We start from the raw sequence: 23,214 nt of genomic DNA on the forward strand, positions 1-23,214 counted from the left end.
ACGGTCGCCCGAGCTGTCATGAGCACGTGGAGCAGACACGTGACCCTTCCCCTAAAGTCATGGGCGGGGCCGTGGGTTTAGACCACCTGTGGGGTCACTTACACACGCATGGACTTAGATATACAAAGGGAACAGCCAGCGTGGAATTCTGGGAGAGAAGCTGGCGAGGACGGGCGGAGTCGCACTGGCGGCTGTCTGGGAAGCCCTGCTCCATCTTCTCTTCTGGGCTCAGGCAGGGCGAGGGCAGCAGGTGCAGGAAGCAGGGCCATCCGGGGAAGCTGGGGCTCCTCGGCCCCAGGAGACCCCCAGGAGGACCGCGGCGCCCGTCTGCCTCAGGGCAGCCCATGCTGGAGGGGCCGGGCTTCGGGGCAGCCAGCACAGCACCCAGCGTGAGCCTCGGGGAGAGCCAGCCGAGGTTCAGGGTGCAGAAGGAGCTGTATTGTTTCTAGGGGACAGTGGAAGGCAGACGCAAGCCCCAGGGACATCAGCGAGGGCCTCGGTGGCCGTGGCCAGGCAGCCTGTGTCACTACTGAAGAGCCAAGGGCCAGTCCTCAAGGACAAAGGACCCAGCATGCTTGGTCTGCGTGCTTGTCTAGCAGACAGTGGCAACTTCCCTCAGCGGGCAAGGATCCAGCTTCGGGCTAGGGTGCGAGGGGCCGCTACGAAGCCCACTGGGCAGGCAAGGCTGCGCGGTTGTTTTCTCCCTCACTGGCAGGGCTAACGGCAGGCTGGCTCGTGTTATCTCCAGAGGCTTCGGCAGCACCGGTGGCTTCAGAGCAGCCCTACATCTGCCCAGCAAACCCAAACCCTTCCATGACACAAGCAGGTGAGCCTGGTTCAGGGCTGACTCCTTCGGTTCTCTGGGAGGGCAGCCACACCCGGCTGACACTGCAGTCATCTAAGTGACTTGAGCACAACTGAACCCACCTCCGCACCTGGGCCCCCCGACAGAGGCTTCAAGGGATCCTTAGAAAAGAGCCCAAGGCCTTGGAGCACACGGGGCCCTGCCGCTTGGCCCTGGAGTCCCTCCGCAGTGACACCTGCTCAACACCAGCAGGATGAGGCCACAGGGCCAGGCCAGGCGCGGAAGCCCTAGCTCCGGTAATGTGGCAGGGAGGGCCTTGCCCGGCGGGGCCTTCCCAGACCAGCACGGAGGCAGCGTGGCCACACCAGAGCAGCCAGGGTGCCCCTGCAAGAGGGCACCACGCCCAGAGGCCCTGGGGAAGCCCATCGGGGCAGACACCCAGGGGCAGATGGATACTCAAGAAGGTGGGCGTTTCTCATCCTGGCTAAAGAATCCTCCAAGGGGCAGCTGGCACCTCGTTACCTGTTTTCTGGACAGACCTCCCAGCTACCAGGCCTCGACAAGGCACAATTCCAGCCCAGTTTCCACCCTAGAAAACGCGACTGCCCCATCCGTCACCAACATAAAGGCCCGAGCGAAAGCCCACTTTGGCAGGGCCTGGATGCCACCATGTGGGATTGGACAGTACGTAGTAAGCCACGAGGGAATAAGCAGCTGGATCGCACTGAATGCCCTGCCTGCTTTTAGGCAGACTGGGATTGTAATTTACTTATCTGGGATTTGAATTCAGGTCCTCAGCTGGTGCTCTACCACTTGAGCCATGCCTCCCGCCCGGCTTTTCATTGTTTCTTACCCAGGCGAGCCCTGGATTGAGATCCTTTGGATTTTATCCCACTGAGTAGCTAGGATTTTTAATTTTTAAAAGGCAGACCGTGGGGCACTGGTGGCTCGCGCCTGTAATCCTAGGGATTCAGGAGGCTGAGCCGAGGATCACGGTTCCAAGCCAGCCCAGGAAGGAAAGTCGGTGAGACTCTTATCTCCAATTAACCATGAGAAAACCAGAAGTGGAGCTGTGGCTCAAGTGGCAGAGCGCCGGCCTTGAGCTGAAGAGCTCAGGGACGGCGCCCAGGCCGAGTTCAAGCCCCATGGACAGACCAAGAAAAAAAAAAGGTAGACAGACTTCATTAACCATCTCTTTTGTAAAGACCCAGAGCAGAACGGAGGAGTGACACTTTGTAAACACGTGTGAACCGCAGTTTGATTTCAGTAGTTTATTTTGGAGATGAAGCAGTGCAAGAGGCCCGGCCGCTTCCCTGCCTCCCGGGCTCAGGCTCGGGGCTGGACCTGGGGAAGGCGACGCGCAGACACAGATCGGGATCGGCGCCCGCCTCGTGTGAACTCGCTCAGTCCCGACGGCCTCTGCCCCCGCGGCCTGCCAGCCTGGCCTTGCCGCCGGGAAGCGCCTCGCCTGAGGGGCAGCTGGGGGCCTTCCTCTCCCGTTAGAGAGCGGACACCGCGTGCTCACCGCGGAGTGCTGGCTGCCCGCCCTGGGCTCCACGCAGCGAGGGGTCCCGGGGCGCCCTCCGCTCCTGGGGTGCTGGGGCCGGCCGGGCTCGCCTGCGGTGGTGGAGACGCGGTGGATGTGAGGCGGGGCTGCTGCTCCTGCGCGGCCCGGGCTTGTGATGAGCGTGGAAGGGCAGCCTTGGACCCGCAGGACCAGGCAGGCGTGAGCAGGAGTGAGCTGCTGGCCCGGGGTGGGGGTGGGGGCAGATGGCCACCACGCCCCGCAGAGGCTGTCCTCGTCCAGGAGGCCGGCAGAGGCAGGCTGTCTCCGGGCCGGAGCGCTAGGCCGGCCCTTCAGTTCTCTGGTCTGGACCGCGGTGACGGAGGAGGAGGAGAGGCGTGGGGACTCCTGGCGGGAAGCTCTGGGCAGAGGCTGGCGCGGGCGGCTGAGGCCTCCTCCCGCCGGGGTCCCAGGGAGCGGCGGGGCCGCTGGGAGGGACCTGGGGACCCCACCGCGGGAAGCCTCCTGCCCCTCGTCTCCCCGAGCTGTGAGCACAAGCAGCCCCACAGCAGCTCATTCCTCGGGGGGGGGGGGGTGTGCCCCCGCCGCCCCCGCCTCCGGGAGGACGAGTCACCTGCGCCCGGCCCCGGCTTGGCAGAGACTGCGGGAGGGAAGCGAGGGCCGGGGCCCGGCGCAGGCGTGCGGAGGGAGGACGGGGAACCGTTCACTTTTTTTTTTTCGCCTGCTCAGCCCTACAGCCTGGCGGGGGGGGTGTGCGTAGAAGGACCCCCGCACCCCACCCCCCCCGACCCCCAGAGACCTGGTCCACAGCAGCCATGGAGACAGACAGACACAGACGTGCACACACACTTTCATGGCAACCACTCACACACGCACACACCCCACCCGCATTCAGACCTAGTGTTGCAAACACACGCGTGTGTAAACTCGGTGGAGGGCTCTGCACAGCAGGAGCAGGCGGGGGTCCCTCTCCCTCGAGGCTGGGCCAGCGGGCGCTCTTCTCCACCCCCGCCCGCCCCCCCTCAGATCACGACATCAGCAAATCAGGTGAGAGATTGAAACGAAGAAGCATCAGATCATCGGGAATTCTTGGTAGCGTCCTGGACGGGTGCTCCGCGCCCCGGCGCCGCCCCCTCTGGGTCCCGTGGGCTCTGTGGCTACTGCGAGGAGGCCTTGGTGGCCAGGGACGCCACGCAGTGCTGCTGGAAGCTGGGCGACACGGCCGTGGTGCAGCTGAGTCTCTGGTGCGGCAGCTTGGCGGAGCCGCCGGCGTCGGCCTCGGCCTCCCAGGGCGCGTCCTGGCCCATCATGCTGCTGCAGCAGCCCGGGCCCGCGCTGCACGTCCGCTCGGCCCCCAGGCCGCCCCCCTGCTCCGCCAGGAGCCGGCTGTGCCGGAGCGGGGCCACGTCCCCGGCGGCTGGGACCGCGGCGGCGGAGGCGGAGGCCGCGCCCTGCAGGACCGTGGCGATGTGGTTCAGGAGGTCTGTGAAGAACTCGCTCACGCCCTCGTAGCCTGGGGTGGGGGAGACAGAGGCACGGGGTGTCAGAAGGTCTGTTCTCTTGGGGACGTCAGAAAGCGGTATTTTGGTTCTCTAGTATCTATTATTATTGCCATCGTCATTATTTAGCTACACAAGAGAGGATTGCACTGGTACATTTCCACATATTTACAATGCATCCAATCAATCTCAGCCTCTCCATCACTTTCCTTTCTCCTCCCCCTTCCCTAAACAACTTCAACAGCTTCTACTGCTCTCTTCTCCTAGTTGTAATCGGCGTCATCTTTCGTCCTCCTCCTTAGAGCCGGCTTCTCTCCCGCCCCTCTCTGAAGGGCACATTTACTGTCCACGTACCCAGGGAAGCCATGCTGGTGGGTGTTACAGAGAGGGTGGCCATGGCCTCAAAGGGCTGGCGCCTGACCACTGGCCATTCCTCAGGGTGTGTGTGTGTGCGAGGGGGGGGGGGGTCCTTGCTGAACACTGCCCTGACTTCTCATTTAACCACCAGCGTACTCAGGCTGTGCCCGGAAGCCAAGTGACTGCAGCCTGAACCCTTCAAAGCCACAGGCCAACAGAAGCCAACAGCAGAATCTATAGAGCCCTTTGTACATTTTTGCCCTTGGCAGTACTGGGGCCTGTACTCAGGACCTGGTGCTTATTGGGCAAATACTCTTATCATGTGAGCCACGCCTCTAGCCCCACCTCGGGAACTTGGTTACAGTAATGAAGTTGACACCCACACCCGCCGATGTGGCAAGATGCCCCCGGAGGCTGCAGGCCCAGGCCCTGTCTTCCCGCTCAGGATAACGAATGGATGGACGCCATGGGACCCAGGCCCGCCTCGTGGCCACTGTGTCTGTCCCCAGCCTCAGCTCCCTTGCTTGTGTGCTGAGAGGGGACTTGGAACTGGGTGGTGCCCGACCCCTAGTGACCACGACCAAACCGAACCCATTCTCTCACCCAGAAACACTGCAGGAGGCCCTCTGGGCCCCGTGCTCTGAGAGCCAGCACCCAGGGGTGGCCTGGCCCTCCGGAATAAACACTCCACACATACAGGCCAGTGTCAGCAGTCTTGAGGAGCAACCAGCAGGTCCCCCACGAGGGCGGAGGTCGTGCTGCCTCCCAACAAACACACAGAACCTACCCCCGCCCCCCCAACTTTGCAAGGATGTGAATCAGCACCCAGAACGAGCAGGTGGGAAAAGAAGGCTGCGAGTGCAGGCGCAACGGCGCTCTGGGCCAGGCCCCCCGGGGTGCACGCTGCGTGGCTGGCGGCCTGGAGAGGTGCCCGCCGGAGAGGAGCTCCCGGGCCTCCAGGAAACCCAGGAGGCCGCTTCCCAGCAACCAGCCCACTTTCCTGGTGGATGAGGTCCCCGCACACCAGGGCAGCTGTGTGCGCTGAGGGGTGAGAAGCAGCTGGGCAGCGTGCCCGCCTCACCCCGGGCACTGCGCAAGCCATCGGGCCGTGTGTGAAGGAAGTGAGCACAGGGCTCAAGCGAGGGGCTCCGAACCGGTACAGACTGAGAAGGCAGGGCCAGGATTTGACCTTGCACTATGCTCCAAGAGGCAGGCCTCAAGGTCAGAGACCAGGCCAGGGGCTGACAGGCTTGAGCTCCTAGGCTGAAGGCGAGCCTGGCGGCCCCGGGCCGCCCACCCACAGTTGAGCAGCGAGGGGCGCTGGCCGGCAGCCATGAGGGGGCCACGCGGCTGGCTGCCCACGGGGTGGGACTCAGCATGCTGCTACTGCTGTCCCTGCCTTCCAGAGCCAGCGGCAGGCCCCACGGGGCTGGACCTGTGCACCTGAGACACTGAGTCGTTCCCACCCCCCTCCGGGGGAGGTGCACTGGGCCTGAGGCGCTGTCCCCCAAGGGCGGCAGGCAAGGCTATCTCCCGGGTTACCCGTCCCCAGCTGCCTGGGGCCCCGGGGCCAAGGTGGCTCCCCAGGCCATGGCTCAGCACTGAGCTCACCGGCCTCACCCCCAGCGGCTGCAAGCTCACCTCCTGGGGAATGCCCCCCCCGCCATGCTGGCTCAGTGACTGAGCCAAGTGACTCCGTGTCCCCCCTTCGCTGGAGACCCTTTCCCTCCTCGGGCTTCACCGAGCAGACGCCAGCCCAGCAGCCCTTCTGGTGTCAGGGGAGGCCCAACCCAGCAGCCCCTGGGAGACGCCAACCAACAGCCCAGGGAGCAGGTGGGCTCCTCAGAGCTCGGGTTTCCCCGCCTTACAACTGTACTGCCGTCCAGAGTGGGCTCCTCTGCCCTCCGAGGAGCCCGCCTGTGCCAAGGCCCGGCGGGGGGTGGGGCGAGGGGGTGGCTTCCTGAGCGCGCGCCCTCGCAGTGCCTAGGCCCACGCCCCTCGGCGGGCACGAGAGAAAGGCGAGCGCCAAGCACAGGAGGGCCCGGCTGTTAGGAGGCTGAGTGCGGGGGAGGGATGGAGCCCAGCGGCTCGAGGGCAGACGGACATGGAGATGGGCAAGTAGGAGGGCCTGCTCTGGCCACGTGGAACCAAAGCTCATCTCTGCCTCTAATCTCAGTGAGGATGCACCAAGCCACTCCATACGCCTGGTGAACCCCAGCCATGTGTGGGACCCCCCATCGTCCTGGGGCTCGGCTGGTGATAGCAGCCACAGGCCCCACACACAGCTCAGGGCAGTGGCGGCAGGGCACGCCTGGGGCGGGGGGGGGGGGGGCCTGGCTGGCCACTCGTATGCAACGTGATCTGGGACGATCCCTTCATCAGGGGCCTCCATTCCCCAGCATGACAACTGTGGGGGCTTGTGCTCCCCTCAAAGTCCTCCCAGCTTCTTAGGTCTGCGAGGACCCAAGAGATAATGCGGCCAAGCAGAGCCGATGCTGATGCAAGCGCCAGGGCTCAGGCTGTGTGGGCTGGAGCCCCCAGGAGCTCCATCCGGGGCTCCCTCACCCCTGCCCGCGGCTGGCAGCCCTAAGTGGAGGCTCACACACCGGAGGCCGCGCGCAGGGCAGCCGGGCCTGCTCTCTCTCTCTCACCTGGGAAGGCGTTGATGTCGATGATGGCGTGCTGCCCCGTCTTGTTGTTGATGATGATGTCTATCCCGAAGAGCGACACGCCCAGCGCCTGCCGCAGGGCCCGGGACAGCTCTCGGATCACCTCGTCGCTCGGCCGCTCGAACACGCCCTCGATCTTGTCCAACTGCCAACACACACAGGGGTCAGGCTGGGGGAGGAGGGGCGGCCATGTGCAGAGACACCCCCCCCCCCCGCCCATGTGAGCTGCCGTGCTCCAGGCCAGGAGGCAGGGAGGGCTGGGACCTCTGCCATCCAGTCCGGCCATGGCTGGGCATGCGCTGGATGGAGCGCGGCCCTCGGCTCCACCTGGGGGCAGTGTCGGCATCTGCATTTTACACGGGGAAACGGGCTCGGGGAGGGCTGGAGCTGGTCTTGGGCCACACAGCTTGAAGGACAGGGACTCGGACCCAGATTTCCCAACCTCTAAAACGCACCCCTCTTAGCGGGGAGGAAGGAGATGAGTGTGTCATGGGCACCAGAGCCAGGCCTCGAAGGTGGGAGGACGCGGCCCCTGGCAGGGCCGAGCAGAGCAGAGTGCGGACGAGAGCCCTTCGCAGGAGAGGAAGGGCGGGCAACAGCTGGGGTGCAGAGCCAGGCACGGGGGTGGGGAGACGTCCTGACCACCGCCCCCCTCACCCACCCTCGCCGTGGAGTGAGGGCGCGCAGTGTAGGGTTTTGAGGAGAGGCCTCGGGGGCCTAGGCAGCGTGAGCTAGGGGAAGCGCCCATCCCCCCAGCTGGCCCTTCCCAAGGGGCTGCTTGCTGCTGTGCCCACTCAACTCTCTCCCCTCAGTGGGAGGCCCCCCACTCTCTACCCTGCCCCAGAGACCCCCCCCCCCCGCCCCACTTGCTTTCTGCTCTAGCCCACGACTGGGGAGAGGAATGGGGAAGTCAGGGGACCTGGATTCAAATGCTGCCAGCATCTCCTCAGCTCTGTGGATTTAGGAATAATAAGGTTGGTGACATGGTAGGGGCATTAAAACCTGCGGGGTACCCCTGAACCACGGGGGAAACAGAACACGGCACATACGAGGTGCCTCGTCATTACTGGAATGGTGCTCTGAGGGTCCAAATAGAAGGCGGTGACGGATGGAAATGCAGCGGGACTACAAGGTTACAATGAAAACTCCCACGCACCCCGGCGGTCCTACCAGACTTCTACCCAAGGGCTGAAACCAGCACTCGCACCGACGCGGACCCCCGTGCTCAGGGCGGCACTGTAACGGTCCAAGGTGCCAGCTACCAGCGTCCGTCAGTGAATGAAAGGACAAGCTGGGGGTGAACGTATGAGGAAATAGCGTTCGGGCACAGGAAGGACAGGATACGATGGACCCTGTGAACACTGCGCGAAGGGAGAAAAGCTGCGTGTTGCACGGTTCCATTTATACGACTGTCCAGAGCAGGCCAACGCGCAGGGCTGCCAGGTGCTGGGCGTGGGACGAGCAGGGGTGGGGAGAACGGTGTGGATCTAGACAGAGGGGCGGCTGCGTGATAGCGTGAAGGCCTCTGCATGGTCGGCTTTAAAATGGTTATTCTTACAGCCCGGCACTGGTGGCTCACACCTATGATCCTACTACTCAGGAGGCTGAGATCTGAGGACTGTGGTTTGAAGCCAGCCTGGGCAGGAAAGTCAGTGAGACTCGTATCTCCAATGAACCACCAGAAAACCAGAAGTGGTGTTGTGGCTCAAAGTGGCAGAGTGCTAGCCTTGAGCTGAAAAGCTTAGGCCCAGGCCCTGAGTTCAAGTCCCGTGACCAAGAGAAAAATAAAATAAAGTAAGTCAATAAAATTAAACGGTTAAAAATTTCAAAGTGGGGGCTGGGGATATAGCCTAGTGGCAAGAGTGCCTGCCTCGGATACACGAGGCCCTAGGTTTAATTCCCCAGCACCACATATACAGAAAACGGCCAGAAGCGGCGCTGTGGCTCAAGTGGCAGAGTGCTAGCCTTGAGCGGGAAGAAGCCAGGGACAGTGCTCAGGCCCTGAGTCCAAGGCCCAGGACTGGCCAAAAAAAAAAAAAAAAAAATTTCAAAGTGGCTCAACTGGTAGAGCACCAGCCTTGCGCAAGAAAGCAAAGGAGGGCCCGGAGTTCAAGCCCCAGTACTAGCACCAAGAAAAAACAAAAAAACAACAGAAAAAAAAGGTTAATTTTACATTTGTTAATTTCATCTCAACTTTTTTTTTTTTTGGTGGGGGGGGGCAGTCCTGGGGCTTGGACTCTGGGCCTGAGCACTGTCCCTGGCTTCTTCTTGCTCAAGGCTAGCACTCTGCCACTTGAGCCACAGCGCCACTTCTGGCCATTTTCTGTATATGTGGTGCTGGGGAATTGAACCTAGGGCCTCGTGTATACGAGGCAAGCACTCTTGCCACTAGGCTATATCCCCAGCCCCGTCATCTCAACTTTTTAAAGAAGTTAAAGCTGGGTCGGGAGGGAGGACAAAGCCCTGGTCACCAAGACAAATGGCCCTTAACCCGAACTGGACAAGAGGGACTTCCTGGCACATGCTGTTCAAGCCACGCCTGCCCATTCCTGGAACAGGACCAGGTGCCCCGGGCATCTCCCTGCTGTGTCACACCTGGGGACAGTGGCTATCACCCAGCCTGGAGGCGGAGCCTGGCTCTGCTGCATGTCTGAGCTGCACAGCAACCCCCAGACCTTGCTTTCTCACCCTAACACGTGGGGTAATAAAAATACCTAGGCTAAGAGACCAGGAGAATGTGGAGACTGAGGCGGGGCCTGGCCTACTGCTGTGTGAGGAACAGACCACAGGGCCTGAGAGCCAGGCGGCCGTTCCCATCTCCTGACGCACTGTTTACAAAAGCACTTCTCAGCCCGGGCTGAGGAATCTCAGAAATCCTCCCGAACGCTTTTGCTTATCCCAAACCAGCTAGCCTGGGACAAGAGGAAGGCACAAAAATCCTGCCTGGGGGTACACTCAAGGGAAGGGAGAGAGGAGCTGAGCAGGTGTGGAGCAGGGACCTGAGATGGCCCCATCCCCTGTCCCGGCTGACACCTGCAACTGAGTCCCACGGAGACCCTCTGAGGCAGGGTGAGGAGACTGAGGCTCGGGGTCCCTGTGGCAGTCAGGCCGGTCAGGACCCATGTCCTGCACGTTCAGCGAGGGCTCTCCCTTGAGCCACACCCCCAGTGAGAGCCCAGGTGCTACTGTGACTCAGCAAGGGAAAAGGAGCATGGGGAGACTTCAAGGCCAGTGGGGTTCTGGTCTTGCACTTCCAACGGCTCCCGTGGGCATGGCTGGAAAGATGAACGCGGGCGTGCTTTTGGCCACAAGTTTCCAGAGAATGGAGCTGTTGGGCCATGGGTGAGCATCCAGGAGACCGCCATTCCCAGGGGAAAAGGTGGCACGGGACACTTGGACATCTTCTCAATGGCAGCTTCAGGGGAGAGGAGAGCCTCCAAGAGTTAGACGTTTAGAGGCACTGCTTCCAAAGCTTTTCTGACTTGTTCCTGGGGAAGGGTGGCACCCGAAGTCCCTGCCACGCTGCTATGTCTACTGGTACAGCACACCCCGTTCCTCAAAGGAACTAGAACCAGCCAGGGACGGACAGGCCACCCGGCTCCGGGGGGTGAGGGGGTGGGAAGGGGCAGACCAAGGCAGGTCCCTGGCAGGAAACATGGAGCAGTTAGGCCATGGAGTCAGAGGCAGGGTGTCCTGTGACCACGGAGGCTCTTCACAAATGCTCACTGGACTCACCGAGGGTGGAAGGGAAGGGGCAGGGGTATTGCCTTGGCCCTGTCTGGAGACCAAGTTGATTTTCAACCACTCACCACCAGTCATGTGCACAGAGCAATACCCACCAGCACAAGGGCTCGAGACAAGCGCGGGACAGGGGTTCTGGAAGCTGCCCGGGCCTGGGCCCTCCTTCCTGACGTGGCTTGCTAGACTTATCAATGGGGTACCACATGGCCAACAGCACCCCCCATACCGACGCCTGGATAGGAGTGGCTCAGAAGGAGACATACCTCGGTGAGGACCGACGATGACTCTGGCTTTGACACATTGTGGCTGTTGAAGAAGATGGACTCTCGATCTGAAAAAGCAGAGAGAAGTAGACCAAATTAGGTAGGCGTGAAATACCACCACCAAACACTAGGGGACAGCACCACATCAGCCATGAGCCAGGGCGCTCATGGGCTGTGCCAGGCCTTGTCCAGTGGCAGCACCCTGGTCTCCAGGAAGTGGGGTGCCCCTAGTTAAGCCATGAATGGACATGTGTCCAGTCAAGGCTCCCGTTTTAATTCCTCTGCCCACACAGAATGGTTTACTAGGCCCTCTCCACTACAGTCTTACAGTATCGACCTGGGTGTCACACGTATGTATCACACACATACGGAAGCCTTACGTGCACACAGAAATGTCACCAAAAGGGGGCTGGGAGGAGGGGGCTATGTAAGTGAGACAAAGTCCAAAGGGAAGAGGTCTAGTAAACGCCACCTCACCCCATCCCACCCTTGTGGACTTCGGGAGCTTAGGACACAAAGTTTCTGAGTTTTCCCCACACTTTGGAGAAATGAGAACATATGGTCCACCCAAGAAACGACACAGAATGACTTCTGTCTCCTGAAAGCACCCCACCCCCTCCTCCTCCAGGTCCTGCTGCCAGCACACCCGGCCCTCCGTGCCTCACCGGGCCACCGGAGAGGCAGACCCACCCCAGGAACGCAGAGTGCTCGTCCACTGGGGACACGTGTTTTTGGAGAGGAGTAAGCCAAGGTCATCCTGGGAGACAGGCAGGAAAGCTTCAAGCCCACTTGGAGGCGGGCGTACAGAGGGAAGGCAACCATCACAAGGCTACGAGCCCGAGTCTGTTCCGACAGAGTGTCTCCCGGTCTACATCCCCTCCAAGAACAGCACAGGGCCATTCTGGGCTAGGAAGCCCCCAAGGGACCCGAGAGCTGGTTTAGAGGGGCATGGATTTCATCACCAAGACACAGTGACCATTGCTAGGACCCAACCCCTAAGCGCAAGGGCAGGAAGGGCCCGGTAAGGGCCTGTGTGCCAGGGCTGGGGAGTCTGCTCCGACTGCCAGGCCCCACTGGCCCTGGGACCGTTGGCGCCGCACCAATCATGCATGAGGAAGTGATTCGCGCAGAGGCTAAGCAGGCAAGCGCTGAGGTGTACCTGGCATCTTTCCCGCTAGTGGGGCACACAGGCCCCTGGCCACCCGGGTGTACCCGACAGTCCTCCCGCTGCTCCGACCAGAGCCAGTCCAGACGGGGGGCACGAGAGATGGTCCTGGGGAGGAGCCTGGGAAAAATAAACACCCTGCGGGACTTGTGTCAGGCAATCCCCTGTATCTCTCCTCCCGGGTGCAGCAGCCCAGAGCCAGCCTTTTGGGGTGGCAAAGCCCAACAGGTCAGAGGCTAGAGCAGGGCTTCCCCACGTATGGTGCTCTGGCCCTCCAGAGGCCCTACCTTCCTTCTCCCAGCCCCAAACTCAGGCCTTCCTGAACATAGTGAAGCTCAGGGGGGCCAGGAAGCCTGTGGGGGGAAATTCATGGGTTGGCATCTGGCTGGGGCCAGAAGAGATGAGCTGCACCAGGGGCCTGCTGTGCCCCCCAGGCTGGGCAGACCACATCCCCCTTTGGCTTCTTGCAGCAGGATCACACGTACACGGATCTCCAGGGGGCTCCCCACCCCCATTTCTACAACAGTGCTGTTCAGGGGTTACTTGCTCCTCACTGCACATTCTGTACAAGCCTCACACCTCACCCATGTACACTGGGGGTGGAAAGCAGGTTCTAGCACTGTCTGTTACCAGGAAGTAATATGGGAGGTGTTGGGGGGGGGGGGTCATGCCCAGGAGTGAGCCCCGACACTCAACCTTTTTTGCTACTGGTTGTGGTGCTTGAACTCGGGGCTTGTGCACTGTCCCTGAGCTTCTCTTGCTCAAGGCTAGCAACTCTACCACTTGAGCCACTCGCAGTGCTTCATGCATGCTAGGCAAGCACTCTGCCACTAAGCCACATTCCCCGCCACTCCCCCACCCCACCCCCAAGCTCCTTTGTGTGCTCAAGACTACACCACTTTGAGCCGTTCCGGTTTTCTGGTGGTTAACTGGATTTAAGAGTCTCCCAGACTTTCCTGCTGGCAAGGAAAGGAGTCACAGAGCTTTGCTCTCTGTCTACAGATGAGAAAAACGGACTCAAAGGCAGGAGCAACGTGGCAGCACCGCTCTCAGCCATGGCCACCAGATCTTCCTCCTCCCTGCTGAGGATGGCTACGTTGTCCCCCAATACCCACTATCAAATACCACCTATGCAGGGGGCCAGGACCTCCGGACATTTCCTCCGTGTGCTCTCTCCCCCCACCCTCAGAGGGTGAGAATCTGCCTGACAGCCCCTGCTAGGACTCCAGTACACCACACAGCACCATGGGCCTACGGTAGGCTCAATAAAAACAGCCTCTGTGATGCTTAAGAGGCTCTGGAGTCAAGATCAACAAGATACAGACTTCAAGACGGGCCGCCTGCATCTCTAGAGACTTCCGAGCTCACAGCGCTGCTCGCTGGGTTACACATCGCACACTGCGGACATCTACTGTTTGGCCTTCGGCGGAATGTGCTAACCCTGCGCTGCAGAGTAACAAGTATCACTCTTGCCCAAGAGGATCATACAGTAGGCTCCTGCAGGAACCCACACGCAGAAAGGGGAAGCAAGGAGAGCAGCGGCCTGGAATGGGAGCCCCAGGTAGAGAAGAATCCAAGCGCATGTCTGTGTTGTCCTTGGCAGTTGGCATAAGCCAGCCTGACCCCAGCTCTCCTGCTAAGAGCTTCGCCCACAAGATGCCAGGGGCTGTACGAGCTGCACACCTGACTTTGGAGATGCCGTCACGGAGTAAATGGAGGTGCACTGGAGAGTCGAGAGAATGGTGGCTGTGGAGAAGACAGTCCCTGCTCTACCCCAGGAAGGGCCCCGTGTCCTGGTGTGGACACAGTGAGCGTCGCTACCTCATACTGCAAAGTGACAGGTCCCCAGAGCACAGGGGCTGTGTGGTTACCCACATCTGCTCCAGAAAGAGCACACGTGGGAAAGCCAAAATGCACCACACTTCACCCCCGAACCCCACGGGCACACACCACAAGCCGCTCCGCCCCCACATGCTTCTCTCCTCGCTCTACACGGCACTGGGTGGTCTAGAAACGGCCACAGGAGAGAGTCCCGGCTTGCGCTCCCAGCCCAGGGGCAGAAACGGGCTGAGCGCTTTAGAAGCAGGGAGAGAAAGACAACAAACACTTCAGTGGATAAGAAAGGTGATCTGGTGCTCCGCCTTTTAGAGATAAGTGATTTGGTGCAGGAATGGAACCCAGGGCCTCCTATGTGCTAACACCAAGTACTCTACCACCGTGCTGCACCCCGGGCCCTAACTCTTCTTAGCTCAGTGCACTTTTCATAGACATAAAGCATGTATTTTAAAGAAAAATTTAAACTTGGGTCTGAACTCGAGAGCCCCGCTCTTCTTCCTAGGCAAGCACTACCCCTTGGGCCACACCTCCGGCCCTTTTGCTTCAGTTCTTTCTCGGGTAGGCTCTCTTGTTTTTGCCCAGGGCTGGCCTCAGACCCTGGCCCTCCTGCCCTTGAACTTGGAACCCCAGGCATTCACCACCCGGCTTATTTGTTGAGATGAGTTCTCAGTAACTTTTCGCCTGGGCTGGTCTTGAACCATGATCCTCCCAATCTCCATCTCCTGAATAGCCACTGTCCTTGGCCAAAGCACAGATTTAAAAAACAAAAAAAACAGGAAAATGCCAAACAAAAGGTGAGTTAAAATGTCAGCCTTTTCCCACTCGCAATGGGGAAGAACGCCTCTTGGCAGCAGAGGTCACGTACGCCTTTCCCATCACTCCAGAGCCCCGAGAGCCCATCTCAGAAAGCCACCTGCACTCAGAAGGGAAAGGAAAAGGGACGCTCACTCCCAAAGTGTCACTGCAAAGAAAGAGCGAGCCAAGGGAAGAAAGGCGGGGCAGGGACAAGAAGCAAAGCTGTTGAAGGGGACCTGAGGTGATGGGCACCGGAGTCCCGGGGGCAGGACGCGCCAGCACCGTCTCAGAGGGCACTTCCTGGGCCGAGGGGGGCAACTCACTTAATAACTGTACTACTGGCCAATGCAAGGTTGTGCATTCATCCCAAAGGCACTGATCCTGCCTGTCCCCGAGTGTTCTGGAACTTGCTTAGAGAGGCCTTCACGGCACCAAATCTTTAACCTAGTGTTAAGGATTTCACCATTACCAAGGTTTACTCAGGCTCTTGAGCTTGCTCGGGTGGCTACCTGTTACTTGAGCCATGCCTCTAGCCTGGCTTTTTGCGGGTTATTTTGGGGGTGAAAGTCTCTCCCAGGCTGACCTTGACTGACGACCCTCCGCACTCAGCCTCCTCAGTAGATAGGGTAGGCAGAAGCTACCAGTGCCTGATGTCAGCTTTTAAATGGCCCGATGGAGGTGGGCAGCGGGCTGAAACCTCAGTGGGGTCCTCAGTCTGTTCCCTAGAGGACCAGCTCCCAGGCCTGAAGCCTAAGAGCACTGTGGACACACTACCGCCACGTGACCTCAGAGGACCTCCCAGGGGAGAGGACCCGGGAGGGTGACGAAGCCACTGACTGATCTGAGGTCCCCCCAAGGGGGTTCGTTGCTGGCTAACAGAGAGTGGATGTGCTCAATGTGCTCACGTGGGAAGGGCAGCATGGTAGAGCGGCAAGTGGCACAGCAGCTCTCCTGCCACGCTGCCCCTAGAGAGCCGGCTCAGGCCCCCTCACCCCCGTGAGGTCCAGGAACGGTCCTGAGCATGGAAGCTGTTGGGAGCTACCTGGAGTTGACAGTGGCTCTGATGGCTGCAGCCAGCTCGTAGGGGCCTGGTTAGAACGGGGGTCCCCAACTTCTTTAGCCTCAAGTCATCTCTCCACCACTCCTGAAGCAGTGTGGGGTAGCAGGGCAAGTGCTGCCCGCCATGGCAGCCAAGGGGCATTACCTGAGGTGCCCGCGGAGAAGTTCTTGAGCGAGGGCCTCTGGACCACGGTGTACGACTCGCCCACCACAAACACCTTGTAGAGCACGGCATTGTGGTTGATGAAATTCTGGACCACGCAGGGCGGCTGGATAGCACTCAGGCCCTCCTGGTTGAACACGATGGCCATCTGGGGAGACAGGAGCCGAAGGCTGAGTGGGAGCCCACCACGCTCCAGCCCGCACCGCAGCGCTTGTCACCTACCCAGGGCGCTCCCACCACGGCCTGTCCCTGGCTCTGTGGCATGAAGACTCGCCCAAGAAGGGCCTTAGGCCAGAGGGAGAGGAGTGGGGTGCAAGAAACAACCCGCAGATCAACTGGGAAGCCCCACGTCCATGGGGGCCGCCACGGAGAGTCGAGCAGGTTGTACAGTGCTTATTTCACCCTAGTCCAGGCGATGAGGCCTTCTCTGGGTGCTCTATAGGACACCCCAGGGGCCCTTCCACAAAGACCCAGGAAGCGAGACAGGAAGTGGAAGAATATAGACCAGGAGTTGGAGCCCTCTGATCAAAACTGCCTCTTACTGAGCACACATGACCACCCCCCGCCCCCCGCCAGAGCCAGTCATCATCAGCGGCTTCTGTGAACTGCCCACGTCACCCTCACGAGGCCCCTAATGGAGAAACTGAGGCCGGGGGTGGGAATTGGGGCTGCCCAGCACCTGGTCATACTCTCTCACACAAGTTGCTCTGAAGAGAAGAACACGCTTCTGTGCTCCCTGTCCCCAGCTCCTCAGAGGACAAAGGTGCCTGGTGGAAGGTGGGTTAGGACTGAGACGGCAGGCAGAGGGGCAGCTGCAGACATCTCCACTCTGCCCGAGGCCGGTCTCAGAACAGTGGGACGGAGGGGCTGGTGTGCCCCCTTGGAGCCAGTTGCCAGTGCCGGGCCAGGCTAGTCCCCAGCCTACAGGGCGCAGGAAGCAGCCTGGGCACGGCATCAGGATGCCGAGCAGGCGCAGCGGTGGCTGCACCACTGGCTACCCACGCTAGGGGCTACCCTCCTGCCAGCGGGCATGGAGTGCCACTCTGCTGGGCGGGACACAACAGAAAGCCAGGCTGCCTGGCAAAAGCACAAAGTGCGTATGTGCTGGGAAAGCTGGAAATGGCCCTTAGCCTCTGACAAGAAGGGGCGAGCCAGGGTGGGGGGCCGCGAAGGACCCAGGGGCGCTGGATTCCATACCAGCTTGCGGCCACAGCACAGGCCAGGCCTGAGCCCCACCTTCCTCATCTGTACAACAGCACCCACAGCCATCAGGGAGGCTTTGGGGAGCACTGAGCTTAGGGAGGGAGGGCCGCTGGGAGTAGTGTCTCTTCCCATCCAGCTTATCCATTCTCACATGGCCTGGTCTCATCGCAGTAGTGCCCACATGCACACCTGCACTCTGAAACACAAGTGCTATTTGGGGGTGGCAGGGCTGGCATGTGTTGGGGGTGGGCAGGGTACAGGAATATAGCTGCTCTGAAGTTTGCTTCCCCCTGGGTGTGTTCACGAAGCGCGCCCCAGGCTGCTGGGGTGGCACAGAGCCTGGGCAGCCATGGCACGAACAGAGTGCCCACAGTGGGCCCTGGCGGCTTCTGACCTTAGCCGACAGCTGCCCTTTGCAGCAGGCAATGGCTTCCTTCCCAAAGGCAGGGCCAGGGCTGTCAGAGCCTGTCCCTTGCTACTTTAACACTGCTGTTTATAGACATTTCCCCATAAATATCTGCCCGAGACAAGAACTCAGCCTAAATCTGCTAAGGTCACTCACTGCTGCCAGGTTTCCATGCTTCGTCCTCACTGGGGGAGCACCGCACTGCCCTGGAACCAGCTTTCCCCACAGGCCCACCCAGCACCTCCTACAAGTGCCTCCTGGGGCCCAGGCAGGGCTGTGCAGGGCAGTGGCTAGCATAGTGCTAGCTCATCAGCATGGCTCCCAGGGGAGCCCCTATGTAGCTGTCTGTTCCTCTTTTCCCCAAGTCCTCACACAGGTGCTGTCTTCCTGCACAAGCCACAGGGGCTCCAGGACTCATCTCCTGCCTAGGCGGGGCCCTACCTGACCTATCAGCTCCAGCCGCCTGCCCTCTGCAGCCACTGAGCCAGCAGTGCCGGCGGAGCTGGTGGCAGCCAGGGTCCTGTCAGTCAGCAGCCTTCCTAGGCTCAGCCCGGAGCCGGATGCTGATGACCGGAACGACAGGAAGTCACAGACAAGCTGAACGGCTGCGCCTTCCCTAGACACTGCATGGATTATGTGTGTGTGTGCCCCAAATCCCTACGCTGAGCCCCTCACCCCAGTGAGGCGGTAATGATGGCTGGATTCAGGGTCTCCCTTTGCACACACCCACTCTCGTACAAAGCACGGGTCACAGGAGGATGAAGTGAGAAGGGAGTGGGCGGTCTGTGAGCCGGAAGTGGCCCTGACTAGAACTTGAGCCGGCGGTCACCTGATGGGGAGCTGGAAATAAACTGTTTAAGCCGCCTAGCCTGGGGCATTTTGTTCTGGTCAGGCAGCGGGGGTGAGGCTGAAGACAGCACAAAGCCATCGTGCTCCTGCAGAGCCCAGGGAGGACTTCTCACCGGAGCTACGACTCCAGCCGGCCAGGTGTGGCTCTGCCCGCAGAACTCAGCAGGGTCCCAGCAAGACACGGCGGCTGGGGGGTGGGGTGGGGTGCAGGCAGGTGCAGGGGGGCAGGGGCAGGGACAGAGTCGAGTCCTCCACTCACCTCATGAGAGTTGGTTCCATGAGCCACTCTAGTTTTGCAAACTGTGGGAAGGAGAAAGAGAAGCAGAGAGGAATTACTCTCCACCCACACAGCGACCGGGCAGATATAACAGGAGTGGGTGCTTCCAGAAAGGGTTCTCAGAACCCCTGCAGCCAAAAGGCGGAAGAGGCCGGTGGGCGCTGCGAGTCACCGGTGACTCCGCGTTCAGGGACTGCGTGCACAGACGCGCGCAGGCCAGGCAGGAAGAGCCTCCTCTTCCTACACGTCCGTCCACGTGCGCAGACCTCAACGGTGTGGCCGCGCGTGGAAGCCCTCGGGGACGTTCACACACAGAGGGGCCGGTAGACACCTCCCCCACCCCCAGGCCCGCCACGCAGCCGCGGCACGCAGACGCGGTACGTACTGAAGGGGAAGGCCAGGCCGTTCTCTTCCAGCAGCCGCATGGTGTCGTCCCCGCACAGGCTGGTGAGCTCCATGAAGGGTGGTGAGCAGATCCGCTCGTCTAGGGTGGAGGGAGGACAGTGAGCACGCTCCCGGACCCCCCTCAAGCCTGCCCCCGCCCCCGCCCCTCCCAGTCAGACCGCCCCACACTCCACAGCCCTGTGTGTGTGCCAGAACGCTGGCGTGTTCTTCCATGACGCTTCCTTCTTTTGTCGGCTGTGTGGCTTAAACGCGGGGCCTGGGTGCTGTCTCTGAGCTTCCATCATGCCTGGTCTCTAACCTGCACGGAGGGCTTGGCACACGCGTCTACCCTGGGTGGCAGCCGGGGCGGGAGGGAGGTCTCGGCTGTTGCCCGGCACGGACACCGCGGAATCCCTCGGCCGTCAGCCTCCCCGCTCCCTCAGGGCCGCTCCCCGTCTCTCTCCAGCAGCTCCGCCTCACGCTCTCCTCACTGCCCACCCCACGGATTCAACGGTACGTTCAACTTGGGAGAAAGTTCTGGAAGTTGGGTTGCTTCATGACCATGAGGTTCCTGTGGCTGGGTACTGAAGAGGGCAACGACAACCACGGGTGAGAAAACCAAGTCCCCGGTTACTGTTGCCGATTTGCCACTGCTGTTTTACAGCCCCCCCCTTCCCTGAGGGCGGATCACCCTGTGCTTCCGGGCACAGAGGCCAGGAAAGGCCGAGCACGGGCGGGGGGCTGCCACCCCCACACCTGGAATCCACACCCATTAAGTGCCGTCCCCAGAGCTTCTAGCTGCTTGGCTGGCCAGGAGGTCAGCGTGTGAAACCAGGATCCTCACTCACTCGCCTCCCAAGAACCTTGCAAGAACGGCATAGGCGTACTGAACGTGTCTGCCCCTCCCCTGTCACCCCCACCCCTACCCGCACCCCACACAGTCCAGACTCCAAACAGACCTGACATCTCGGGTGGTGGACTGTCTCCAGGCCCTGGGAGAAGGCTGGGAGCCAGCAATTGTGCACACTTCACAAGGAGCAATTACTTCACCCTCACTGTGCTGTGACAGCCCCTGGTGGCACAAATCCACACGCAGAGGCCCCAGGGCCGTCACATGACGGTCAACCGCAGGGCAGGGAACAGGCTGACCTCGCCGGCCAGCAGAAGGGAAGTCAGGAAAGCCAGGTGGGGGTGGAGCGCACAACTTGAGCCATTATCCAAACAAGGGCCAGGTCTGCATCCCCTCCAGAATCAGAGTCGGGGCAGACATGCTAGAGAGGGCCAGCAGGTCCTCCCACAGCTGCCCGGGCAGGAAGCCGGCTATGCAGGGGGTCCCCGCCGCCAAGGCCCGCACGGGCGCACGCTCAGGCCCAAACCAACTGGAAGATTCGGCAACAAGCAGGCTTCAGACCAGAGCATCCTGGCCTGGCAGATCCTGGCTCCCACCTCTCACCCCAGAAGATTCCAAGGCCACTGGGGCTCAAAAGGCCATCTCCTACAACAGCTTCTACAATACCCCCCCCCCCAACACACACACACACATACACCCCAGAAGCCTCGGAGCAGGTGAGTTAGCCTGCCTTCCTGGTCTTGGCTTTTCAGACTTCAGCACTTCTCCTCTCACACCTCCTTAAGCTTTTACACAATGTGGTGATGACGTCAACCTCTCCATCTGCTGCCCGGCCGCCACTGTTCACACCACTACCTACCCTGCCGCTCACCCTCCTCCCAGGAGCCCCCCGACGCGGCCCCACTGGCTCCCATTTTACAGATGAGCAAACTGAGGCGGGTGGTGTGGCCAGGGGTAGGGACTGGGCACTGCTGACCACAGCCCCTGCCACCCGCCCCCCCACCAGGAGGAAAAACGCCCACCACGAGCCTGGCTCTCGGTTTTAGGGATCACATCCCCCATAGTAAGGAACAAGCTCACAATTACAAAAACCGTTTGAGCCAGGTATCGGTGGCTCACACCTGTAATCCCAGCCACTCAGGAAGGAGGCTGAGATCTGGAATCCAGATTCAAAGCCAGCCCAGGCAGAAAAGTCTGAGAGATTCTTATCTCTAATTAATCACCAAAAACAAACAACTAAAAACAAAAACATAGAAGTGGGGCTGTGGCTCAAGTGGTAGACTGCTAACTTTGAGAAAAAAAAGCTCAAGGACAGGGACTGGGGATATGGCCTAGTGGTAGAGTATTTGCCGAGCATGCATGAATCCCTGGGTTCGATTCCTCAGTACCACATATACAGAAAAAGCCGAAAGTGGCACTGGGGCTGCTCCTGAGCAAAAAGAAGCCAGAGACAATGCTTGGCCCTGAGTTCAAGCAAAAATGAAGAAAAAAAAGAAAGAAAACAAACCCTCAAGGACAGCACCTAGGCCCTGAGTTTAAGCACTGGACAGGCGTTTGTGCACGCACGGATACACAGACACACTGTACGGTGTTTGACAAAACACAATGCCTTCTGTGGTCAAAGCAACCTCCTCCCAGCCACGACTGAAGCGCACATGAAGTTCAAGAACAAGACATCTGCAAACGAATGTGTTGCATGGAGAGGGCCCCACTAAGACTGAGAGGGCCCCACTGCACAGCCAGGAGACGCTCCGATCCCAAGCTCAGGCCCTGGCTGCCAAGGCACCCCCACGGGAACCGGACTACGCGAGGGCAGCCCAGAGCCTGCAGAGCAGACCACGAGAGCCCCGAACCGACCTGCTCTGACTTGCGGGCACAAACGACCACAGTGTGCGGGCTACACAAGCCCATTTCTGGCCCCCATTTACATGGGAGAAGTGGCCCCAGGCAGAGAGAACGAAGGCCAGGGCCCCACACTGGGCACAGCACATACAGAACAGGGCGCAGACATCACCAGAGGCTGGGAGACGGGACCGTGCCCTGCAGCGCCCAGGTGGGCACTGTGGCTGGAGGTGCCCAGCGCAACGCCACCGCCTTTCTCCCGCAGACACGCCAGCCTTGTCCGCAGGAGGACAGCTCGGGCCGGCCTCTGCCTCGGCCAGCAGCTGGTCCCCCGCACGTGGAGATAAGAGGCTCTGATAAGGCAGTGCTGGGAGCCCTCCAGGCTATTTCTGTTCCTGGAAAAAGGCTACTGTTGCTTATTTAACTGTCATCTTTATTTCTGGATGAGAGTGGAAAGAGGCTTTTTTTGGTCAGATGGTGGACTGTGTTCTTCGGAGAGCTGTAACAGCAGCCCCTGGGAAATAGCAAGGCTCCTATCTTGCCTCTCTGTTGCCTGGACCAGAGAGCAGGAAGCTGGAGGGCCCATGGAAAGGACCAGGCCCCAACCACACACCCTCCCAAGTCCACAGCAGGGAAGATTGCAGTACCTTACCACAAGCACCTGTCCTGTCCACGCCACAGGTGCCACAGGATAAGCAGGAAAGCAGAAAGAGCTCGTGTCTGTAATCCTAGCTACTCAGGAGGCCAAGATCTAAGGATCATGGTTCAAAGCCAGCACAGGCAGGAAAGTCTGTGAGACTCTTATCTCCATCCCTGCACTGGAATTCTCCTGTCTATGTCTCCTGCATAGCTGGGATGATAGGCACTAGGCTGGCCCAGTTATGGGTCTTTCAGCAGAATGGAGGGTCAGGAAGGCACAAGCGTGATGGCCCACGGTCATGCTGTACCCCTCGCAGGTGGGTAAATACACCATGAAATAAGCACCAGCCAGGCTCCCACCGACTCTGCTCGGAGGGCTTGGGGGGGGGGGGGTTCCCCCCACAGGCCTCGTGTGCCCAGAGCCTCAGCTGCGCCTCTCAGAGCTGGGCCCAGTTGAGCTTTCTTGGCCACTCCCTGTTCCCAGGGCCCTGCTGTATGGCAGGAAGCAGCCTTATTCATGCAGGGGCCACGAGGGGTCCATTGTGCCCAGGCACAGGAAGGGGGTGTGGCGACACGATCCAGGTTCTCACCGAGTTTCTAAAATCAAGAGCTGAGCAGAACCCGAACATGCCAGACCTGCCACCCTGGAGTCCTCCCTCTGCCCCCGTCACGGCCTGGGAAAAGTCCTGCTTCTCCCTGGAGATTGCACAGGTTAGGCCACTTCCCTGGCCTAAGCAATCTGGGAGGAGGCCCCTCCTCCGCGCTCACCACCCCATCTCACAACTAATGGTACAGCTCCCGCTCCACCTGGCTGGCCTTCCTGCAGAGGGCCTGGACTACCTGGGCTGGAATCCACCTCACCTCCACCTTCACTCTGTGCCTCCGTT

At 60.4% G+C, this 23,214-nt stretch overlaps 1 protein-coding gene across 2 annotated transcripts in view; it reads right to left on the reverse strand.

Annotated features, from left to right (window-relative positions):
- Positions 1-2,061: 2,061 nt before the first annotated feature.
- The window catches only part of Itpk1 (inositol-tetrakisphosphate 1-kinase), a 124,873-nt gene continuing 103,720 nt past the window's right edge, over positions 2,062-23,214 (reverse strand). Inside the window, exons 5-11 of one of the 2 annotated variants that reach the window (XM_048362974.1) lie at positions 18,998-19,096; positions 18,595-18,635; positions 15,860-16,025; positions 10,860-10,927; positions 6,838-7,000; positions 3,440-3,843; positions 3,309-3,325 (exon numbers count right to left, since the gene is read on the reverse strand). In XM_048362974.1, coding sequence (XP_048218931.1) covers positions 3,488-3,843; positions 6,838-7,000; positions 10,860-10,927; positions 15,860-16,025; positions 18,595-18,635; positions 18,998-19,096 — 893 coding nt within the window. In that variant the 3' untranslated portion in view covers positions 3,309-3,325; positions 3,440-3,487. Of the gene's footprint in view, positions 3,844-6,837; positions 7,001-10,859; positions 10,928-15,859; positions 16,026-18,594; positions 18,636-18,997; positions 19,097-23,214 lie in introns of both variants that reach the window. The other variant, XM_048362973.1, reaches the window with a different exon arrangement.

This window comes from Perognathus longimembris, chromosome 14 (assembly GCF_023159225.1).
Source record: "Perognathus longimembris pacificus isolate PPM17 chromosome 14, ASM2315922v1, whole genome shotgun sequence".
Taxonomy (NCBI): Eukaryota; Metazoa; Chordata; class Mammalia; order Rodentia; family Heteromyidae; genus Perognathus; species Perognathus longimembris.